The 9,883-nt window shown below is 35.6% G+C and overlaps 1 protein-coding gene across 1 annotated transcript; it reads left to right on the top strand.

Moving 5' to 3' along the window:
- Nucleotides 1-329: 329 nt before the first annotated feature.
- LOC131015230 (peroxisomal acyl-coenzyme A oxidase 1-like) lies at nt 330-8,850 on the top strand. The gene is made up of 14 exons (XM_057943530.1): nt 330-738; nt 2,067-2,175; nt 2,269-2,330; nt 2,459-2,668; nt 2,863-2,950; nt 3,029-3,191; nt 3,540-3,738; nt 4,669-4,866; nt 5,121-5,252; nt 5,825-5,945; nt 6,242-6,352; nt 7,335-7,404; nt 8,208-8,391; nt 8,482-8,850. Exons 1-14 carry the CDS (start codon nt 601-603, stop codon nt 8,689-8,691), a joined length of 1,995 nt encoding a protein of 664 aa, XP_057799513.1. The 5' UTR covers nt 330-600; the 3' UTR covers nt 8,692-8,850.
- The last annotated feature ends 1,033 nt before the right edge of the window (nt 8,851-9,883 follow it).

The following is a 9,883-nucleotide window of genomic DNA, read 5'->3' as shown; positions in this document are numbered from 1 at the left end:
TAGAGAACATTTTGAAAGTTTTAGGGTATTTTTGATAAAACGGGTATACTTCAAGGGTTTTTATGATATTTATCCTTTATAAATTATTGAAACATTATTTCTGAATAGCCGTCTAGAATAGGCTTAGCGCAGCTCTAATAACTCTTTTTATAAATTATTGAAACATTTGTGTCTGAATAGCCGTCTAGAATAGGCTTAGCCAAACATCTCCTTGACTTGTGATTCGATGCGCACATCGAGACGGTTATTATTAGAAAAATACGAGGACGAGGTGTCCAAAATCCAATCACATCTTTCTTTCTAAAAATTAGGACGGTGTTGACTGTAGTAAGCCAAATGGAAAAAGAAAAATGTGCGTCAATTTGCATAGACGCACACACAATAATTACGTGTACCAACTCTTTACATTATCATCATCATCATCTACTGTAATATAAATGCACACATTGAGAACTTCGTATGCCAATTTCTCATCGCAAATCTTTCTCTCTCTTATTCCCAAAATATACCCGCAGACACCCATTTCTCAGAAGATTTTAGGCCAATTTGTTTGTTAATTTGTAAGCAACATCAGTAATTTAGCTGCTGATCTGAACAAAAATGGCGGGAGTGGACTATCTAGCTGATGAGAGGAAGAAGGCGGAGTTCGATGTCGACTCCATGAAGATTGTGTGGGCTGGTTCCCGTCATACCTTCCAAGTTTGCGATCGAATTTCCAAGCTCGTGGCGAATGATCCGGTATACAATCTCTCGCTTTCTCTCTAATTTGGTTGGTAGGTGAATTTAGGGTTGGGGAAAGAGCTGGATGGAGTTTCGGTTGGTGATTGTTGATGTGATCCTAATGGTTTAGTTTTGCTGTTCGTAATTCGATGAGTGAAAGCGTGCTGTTCCACACTTTGTTTTGCAGTTGCCTTCTAGTTTGGGGAAAAGAGGAGGTTGAGCTGAATATTCTTACTTTCGGAATGGGAGAACATGTTACTAGTCTTGGATATGAGCTTTTGATTCCCTTCAAGTAATAGTACATCTGATCTCGATGGAAGTGTATTCACAGAAATAAGATAAATTTATTTTGGAAGGGAAATTTAGTGAGGGTGAAAAATACACAGTAACAAGCTAATTCCAATGTTAAATAGGGTTCATTATTTGTAGCTAATACTTTTTTCTGTAATTCGTCAATGCTTATAGTCTTAGCCTTGCCAACCATATAAATTTTAGGTCTCTGTTTTCTAATTTAAGGCTGGATAATTAGACTACTAGCATTTTTGGCTTTCATCAATTTAAGCTAACTATTTGTAATGAATATCTTGTAAGAGGATTTTTGTTCAAATAATTAAGTTTTCAACTGGTGAGGGCTATATTAGAAACCCTGGAGGTGGTTTACAGAATGTTTGCTTTAGGTGAAAGAAGATTTTTTTTAACCCTGTTCTTATGTGTGATTTGCATTTCTTCTCTATAACCAAAATTGTTCTATAGGCGGGTACTCTATTTCTTGTCCCGGTGTTTTTCCCTTTGGGTTTTCTCCCGGGGGTGGGGGTTGGGCGTCTTTGTGTACTCTTAAGGTTTGCTTAGGTTTCTCTTTTTCTCTTTCATATCATTAATTTTATTTGCTTTAGGTGAAAGAAGAATAGTAGTTACAAGTGAAAGCTCATAGCGCATGCCTGGTTTGTGCGATGAAGGACAAGATAAAGTTCTAAAGATGTTACAAGTCCATATTATAAACTAAATTTTAACAGAGCAGTATATAAACAGTTAAAGTTGGGGATTTGCTGTCTTTTTTCCGGTACTGTAAATCCAAGTGGTAATAGTTCACTTCTTGCAGTCAAGTGATTCCCCTGCCTCTTCCAAACAAAGTCTAAAATCCTCCACAAAGAAACTTAAAAACATTTCATGTATGTGTGAGTTCCAAAAAGTGAGAGTGCACAATTTAAACTGAAAATTATTTGATGAGGCGGATGGAAATTCTTATAATGAAAATGGATTTAATGTCATTCTTACCCATTGGCTGTTTTGGCGGTGCTTCTTCGATTGGATGCAATTTGATCAAATTATGTTTTGGTTGAATTTAGGAATTTCGAAAGGATGACAGACCTATGCTGCCAAGAAAGGAATTGTTTAAAAATACACTTAGGAAGGCAGCTTATGCATGGAAGCGTATTATTGAACTTCGTCTATCAGGTGTCATTTTCTCTTACCAAAGTTTTTATAATGATTTTTGTTTCTCAAGAGGAGTAAATGTATAATCATGTCATTCTGGTGTTTGTTTTGCAGAAGAAGAGGCATCTAAGCTAAGGTTTTTTGTGGATGAACCAGCTTATACTGATCTTCATTGGGTAGCTTCCTAATTCTTGTTTTCATTTCTGTTAGATAATGTTATCTTTTGATAAACTTATGATTACATCTCAAATAAGACATATGCGAAATGATCAGTCCTTGTCATTAACTCTGTTATTATCTTCAGGGAATGTTTGTACCAGCTTTAAAAGGGCAATGCACTGACGAACAGCAGAGCAAGTGGTTGCCATTGGCTTATAAGATGAAAATAATTGGCTGCTATGCCCAAACTGAACTTGGTCATGGCTCGAATGTGCAAGGTCTTGAAACCACTGCTACATTTGATCCTCAAACTGATGAATTTGTGATTCATAGTCCTACATTGACTTCAAGTAAAGTAAGTTACACGAAAGAAAGCTCTGTATTTTTTACTTTGTACTAAATGAAGAGACATGCTTTGTCTCCATGTACTTGATTACTACACAGTCGAAGTTCTATGCACAATCACTCTCAGTTTTCTTTGTTGATTTCTCCAATCTTGTTCTTTTGACCTCCAATCTGGTTTCTAATGTTTGATTGTTTCATAAACAGTGGTGGCCTGGAGGACTGGGCAAAGTATCCACACATGCTGTAGTATATGCTCGTCTCATTACAGAGGGTGAAGACCATGGTGTTCATGGTATGTGTGAGTCTGTCTCTTCTATTGGTTCATATTGATGTACAAGTATTACCTGTGACAGCATGATATACATTTTAGGTTTTATTGTCCAACTACGGAGCATGGAAGACCATAAACCTCTTCCAGGAATAACCGTTGGTGATATTGGAATGAAATTTGGAAATGGAGCATACAATACCATGGACAATGGTGTACTGAGATTTGATCATGTTCGTATTCCAAGAGATCAGATGATGATGAGGTATGTTTTGATCCAAACTTAGTTTGTTGTTTCTCATTGACAATCTAGTTCATAAGTATTAAAAATGAACTCAAACTCACATTCTGTTGGGGATCATCTAGTTGATGCTGCTAATTATGTAAACTACAAAGGTGATATTGTCTTATCTAAATGATTAAAGAATCCATCCCTATTTTTAATATGAAAGTAAGCAGTTTAGGATCATCCAAGCAAACTCCTGGGAGTCGTACAATTACCTTCCTTGTCTGCATTGTAAAAAAACCATACATTATTTTGTGAAATTTTACAATGTCAGTCACAAAAAAGTGATTTTCTGGCAATGTCATTAGAAGTTCCTTTGGATCTCAGGGTATCGCAGGTGACAAGAGAAGGAAAATATAAGCAATCTGATGTGCCACGGCAGTTAGTTTATGGAACTATGGTATATGTTCGGCAACAAATTGTGGCAGATGCTTCTTCTGCTTTATCAAAAGCTGTTTGTATTGCTACTAGGTATAGTGCTGTTCGTAGACAGTTCGGATCACAGAATGGTGGACCCGAGACTCAGGTAAAATATGGCTGTTCTCCTCACGGTATTTCTAGTTCATATTTGGATGCTATACCTTTTCTTCTATTCCAAAATAGAAATTATAGAGTTATCATTTTGATTGCTCTGTCTAAGAATGATGCACCTGGAAAACGGATGGGCTTGGGGGGGGGGGGGGGGGGGGTTGAAAGGTAAATTTGTTGCCTTCCTCAAATTTGATGTGTTTAAGATTCTAAACTGCTGCACTTTTTGGTCTCCATTTTTGTCTTAAACATCTATTCTTACTTGATTGAATATATTGATTGAATTGATCTGTGGATCCTTATAACCTTTGGCCTGTTCATCAGTCATATATCCCAATACCTGCTCACTTTGATAAGCTTTGTTGTTACCTTCTGATAATAATTTGACTTGTTATGGTTTGCCCAGAAATCAAGCTTCTATTGTATTAAGATTTAAGAAGCGAGAGATTAACTCCAGAAAATACTTGAACTGAAATTTAAAACCAAAAGAGAGCGAGAAAGTTCCAGAAATTCCTGCCCAGCAATTTTCCTCTTAAGTTAAATTTTTTTTTTCTAACCCAACTAGCAACTCTCATCATATTTAAATAGTAGCTCATCCTGTGGGCCTAGTACAATCCAATACAAGACAAGCTCACCTTTTAAATAAATAAAAGAGGCAAATTGGTTAAAAAGAACAATAACTAATATATTAACTCCACTGCTGACCCTATAAGCCGTGCTTACATGCTGATTCCTATAAGGTACGTTTATGCTTGTTGCTGAGTGTTTTTTTTAGAGTCATGATTAGGTTATCCACGAAAGGTGTAATTGGCCTTTTTTCAGATCTTGATGAATTGCTGGAACACTTTTTAGGCACACATAATTATACTAGTTTCTTATGCTTAAAGTGGGCATAATATTACAAAGTCTCACACCTGCTTGATCTCAGGTGATTGACTACAAAACTCAGCAAAACAGACTATTTCCTCTGCTGGCTTCTGCTTATGCCTTTAGATTTGTTGGTGAATGGCTAAAATGGCTGTACACGGATGTCACTCAAAGACTGAAAGCCAATGATTTCTCAACATTGCCCGAGGCTCATGCATGCACAGCAGGATTGAAGTCCTTGACTACTACTGCCACTGCTGTAAGTATGAATCACAATATGGTTTCCATTATGTAAGTCTTACCTTTTGTATTATGCTGCATGTTTGTTGTGCTATGTCGAATGTTTGTATATAAGTTTCCTGCATTCAGCTTAATGTTTTTGGGACTTACCCAGTATCTATAGAGTATAAATGTTTCAGTAATAAAAACTAATGACCTAGTTGCAACTGATTTGTTAACACTGTTAGTTTTCCTTTGTTAATCCTCTTAAAGATTCTTGTTTTCTCTCACTAGGATGGAATTGAAGAATGTCGGAAGTTATGTGGGGGCCATGGTTACCTCTGTACCAGTGGGCTTCCTGAATTATTTGCAGTTTATGTTCCAGCTTGTACGTATGAAGGAGACAATGTTGTTTTGCTTCTACAGGTAGTCTCTTCTCTTTAAAATGTGTATGTTCATGTATTGCATTGATGGTCTTCAGTTCTAACTTACTTTCTTGTTGCACATTCATTTCCTGAAAGTGAAGGGTAAAATGTTTGATCCCAAGCATTGTGATATTTGTGCTCTAAAGTAATTGCTTGAATGCTTTTGTGGTAGCAACAATTTGCAAAAAATGATTGTTGGGTTCACTTTCCACAACACAAATCTCTGCCCACCTTGTGTCTGCAACATCTGTATCTGATACAAATCAGCTGCATATAGCTGTTAAATCAAATGTATAAAATTAGGAACTTCATTATATAAAATAGTAACTAATAAAGTAACTCCAAGTAATCCTCTTCCATCCCAATGTATTGCAAAGTTATACCAATTGCACAAGTCTGCATCAAATCCATAAGCTGGACCTGTTAAGCTGTTTGATGATTAAACATTTGCATATAGGCTAGTTTGGATTCCAAAGTCACAAATTTAATATTATGTAGTCTGTTGAGTATATCTGTATAAATAGGATGTGTATATTTTAATTTTCAACTAATTAGACTGCATATCTGCTGTAGGTTGCTAGGTTTCTCATGAAGACCGTATCCCAAATTGGAAGTGGCAAACAGCCAGTTGGGACTATTGCTTATATGGGAAGAGTTGAACATTTATTAAAGTCCACCTGCCGTGTCCAAAGAGGTATCTGGTTTACTTTCCCCCCACCCTCATCCTCACCCTCACTCCCTTCTTTTGTTTCTTTTTCCCTTTTCTTTTCCAGTGGAAAGCTTTAAACCATGAAATATGGAATATTCTCTAACATCAATCTGGTTGAACTTTGGTCTAGTTCAACAAGATTTCTTCTGAGTGTGTATACGTAAAATGAATGTTTGGCATTTCTGCACTTTGCAACTCAAAACTGTCTTTATGACTAGTAGATTCTTTGTGTCTTGGGATGATTCAATTTATTGATTTGGTCTGTTATATCTGCTGTGCAGCTGAGGATTGGTTAAATCCTAGTCAAGTGTTGGAAGCTTTTGAGGCAAGAGCTGCTAGAATGTCCGTTTCCTGTGGTCAAAATCTAAGCAAGTTTTCTAATCCTGAAGAAGGTATTCAATTTCAATGTTTACTTGAGTCATTTAGTGTATCCTTGGTCAGTAGGGTAAACTGTGAATTAGTGCCATATTGAAATTCTGCTGGAGTAATGTAAATGTGAATAAGTCAGCTATATTTAGATGCAACTAGCCTAGTAAGTTATTGCTAATAAGGATTCACATAAAGTGAAAGAAGAACAATTCTTAAGCCTAAAGGTGAAGGTTCCTAATAATTGCTTATCAACAGCAAGATCCATAAAAGGGTTAATTAATTTTAGGGGTGGCAATTTGCGTTTCCATGTCAGCATAATCATGACATCAACATAATTTGGATAAACTTGGATGCAATAAAGCTTTGACCTTATGTTATAAACTTATAATCATCTAATGACACTTTTTAAGTGATGTTATATTGTGAAACTTACTAAATAGTTTATGTGTTACACACTTATATTAATCAAATTATCATTTTATGATAAGACTACAGGCAGGTGCACAAAGAACCTTAGTGTTTACCGTGATTCAGACATACCCTCAAAAATTATGTTTTGTCACAAAAAAGTCCATCTCCCAATTAGTAATGCAATTACACTCAGGAGTAGAAATTCCAAATCCCCAATTAATGATGCAATTACACTCAGCAATACAAATTTGACAATTGTTAACATCTGTTTAAACTATCAACTTCTCCATCCCATCATTAAATTGAAGGTACATTTGGAAAGCCCATGACAATATCTTGCTAACATTTCCCATACTTCTTGATATCCTTGTTGGAGGTGGTTTGAAATTGACTGGAAAAGTCGCACATTCTCCTTTGTCCGTGACTTTTCCAACCAATCAGGCTGACATGACTTAACTGGTCTTATTTTGCCTTCTAATTAGTAATTACTATACTGTTTAATAGATTTTCTCCTTTTTCTTTATATGCGTAAACTCTCCTTAAAGCTATTATTGTAAGGTGTGTTTGACAATTTACCTTTTCTTTTGATTTTAGGGTTTGCTGAGCTTTCAGCTGATTTAGTTGAGGCAGCAGTGGCTCACTGCCAATTAATTGTTGTCTCCAAGTAAGCCTTTTGGTTTGTTATTTATACTTTACCAGATTTGTTGTTGATGAAGCCCAGTGCTTGAGTTTGATAAAATCTTGCACTGCGATAAAGTTTCTTTTGGGCATTTAGTCACAGTTTGAATTCTGAAGACTGGATTGTGTTGTTCACTGGCTAACTACTGCGTCTAAATCAGTTTAGTCTCTTTGGCAACTAAAATTCTCAGATGTATGTAACAAATAAATGGTTTAAGCCTGTACCAAAGGATTCTTTCAATAATGTGTGCTCTCCTTCAATCCAGTATTCTAGATTTATAGGCAACAAAGTCTCGTCTTACCAGTGCAAAAAGACAACACACCTTCCAATTTTAAAAATTCCTGCACACCCTTCTGCTTTGCCCATTTTATGGCATGGCCATCTTGTTAGTACCCACAGATCTTATCTAAAGTTGCTGGCAAAAAGAGTTGACATGCTTGCTTCAGAAATTCAGATGAATCTGTCATTCATCGAGCCAAGCTGTTATAAAATGAAAAACTCATCCCACCAGACATGCCAGTGCTTGATATAGATAAATGGAAAACAGAATCTTCGAAACCTTCTGTTAATGGTGCTTTTCTTTCTCTGATCATTTCCAGTTGATTTTGCTTTGGCCCCTAATTTGTTGGTGCTTGCATGGACTCTTTAATCTGTTGTCATTTAGCTATCTCTCTTTCGCGGCATGATTGTAATTCAGTTAGTTGAAATGTTGTGCATGCTCCAGTGTCACTTAAGCTCCAGTGGCTTCTTCTAATAATTTTATGGAAAAACTCATCCCTTTCCCGTAGGTTTCTTGAGAAACTGCAACAAGATATTCCCGGTGAAGGGGTGAAGCAACTATTACAAGCATTATGTGGCATATATTACCTCTCCCTGCTCCACAAGCACCAAGGCGACTTCCTCACCACCAGCTACATCACCCCTAAGCAGGCTGCACTTGCAAACGATCAGCTCAGGGCATTGTATACCAAGGTTCGTGATCTACAGTCGTCCTTTTTCTTACATGTCTTGCACCAGAAAACTGATTCATCACAATCTGTTTGACTTCCTGTTTTCTTGTAGGTTCGTCCAAATGCCATTGCTCTCGTTGATTCATTCAACTATACAGACCACTTCCTGGGTTCTATTCTGGGCTGCTACGACGGAAATGTTTATCCTAAACTTTACGAAGCTGCAAAGAAGGATCCTTTGAATGATACAGTTGTCCCTGATGGCTACCATGAGTACTTGAAGCCATTGCTTAAGCAACAACTTCTTTCTGCTAAATTGTAGAAATCCATGGTCGATTTATTCGGAATAAGAGCGTCGAATTATAAGCACCAATAATAGTCTCTTTGAATTTGCATATGTATTACTGTTAATCCGATTGTGTAAGAGAATCTTCTCTCTAGTTATTGCAATTGTTCAGAGCAGAAATATTTTCTTGGTGAAGTGGTTGTCATCGTTTGTTCTTAACGGTTTAAGCCTAACTTTTTTGGAACTTGGCTGTTTATTTTGGGCGATAGCCATATTGGGGATTAGAATTTGGCCCTCCGTCTTAAGAATATAAATTTTGGCCATTTTTTGTAATTTCGAACTGTATTGCCCTTAATTTGGGCGGACTGGATCAGGTTGGGCACACAGATTGGGCGCAAGATCTGGTGGTACTTTTAACACTAATATTGTTATAATTTGTGTTAAAAGTACAAAATTACTTAGAATAAAAAAATACCAAGTAATTTTGGCACTAATATTGTTATTTGTGCCAAAAGTATCAAATTGTTTATTTTTATTTTATTTTTAGTACTTTTGGCACTAATATTCTCATTTGTTCTAAGTAACTTGGTACTTCTAACATAAATTATAACATTAGTATCAAAAGCACCACCCGAACTCGTGCCCAACCTGATCCAGTCCACCCAAATTAAGGTCAATATAATCCAAAATTGCAAAAAAATGACCAAAATTTATGTTATTAAGATGAATGGCCAAATATTGAGTTCCATCGCTCAATATGGCTATCTTAAAAGTTGGCTCTTAAATTAATATATGCTAACTAGTTAGAATGTATAATATACTTATGATATTTTAATATCTGGTTTAGTGTAAAATACACAAATTTGGGACGTCTCACAAGAGTGTGCATTTTAGAATAAAATAATTTTATAAATGGTTAGCTCATTTTTAAAAAAATATATATTATGAAGTGAGCATTTTTTTTAAAGCTTCTCTCCTTTAATGTTATAATTTCAGGATAGAAAGCAAATGTTTCCTAATATAGGATGGAAATTAAATATGATACTTTTAAAAATAAAAATAAAAATAAAAATAAAAATAAAACCATAACCAAAATATATTGTATGCATTATGAAAATTTTCATGATACATATTTTGTAAAAGCTAAAAAATTTGAAGTTTCATAAATACCATAAAACATAACAGTACTTACAAAATATTGCAATATATACTTATTTTTTACAGTTAA

Source organism: Salvia miltiorrhiza, chromosome 1 (genome assembly GCF_028751815.1).
Source record: "Salvia miltiorrhiza cultivar Shanhuang (shh) chromosome 1, IMPLAD_Smil_shh, whole genome shotgun sequence".
NCBI classification, from domain to species: Eukaryota; Viridiplantae; Streptophyta; class Magnoliopsida; order Lamiales; family Lamiaceae; genus Salvia; species Salvia miltiorrhiza.
The sequence above is the reverse complement of the archived record's forward strand: the minus strand, read 5'-3'. Positions and strand labels throughout refer to the sequence as shown.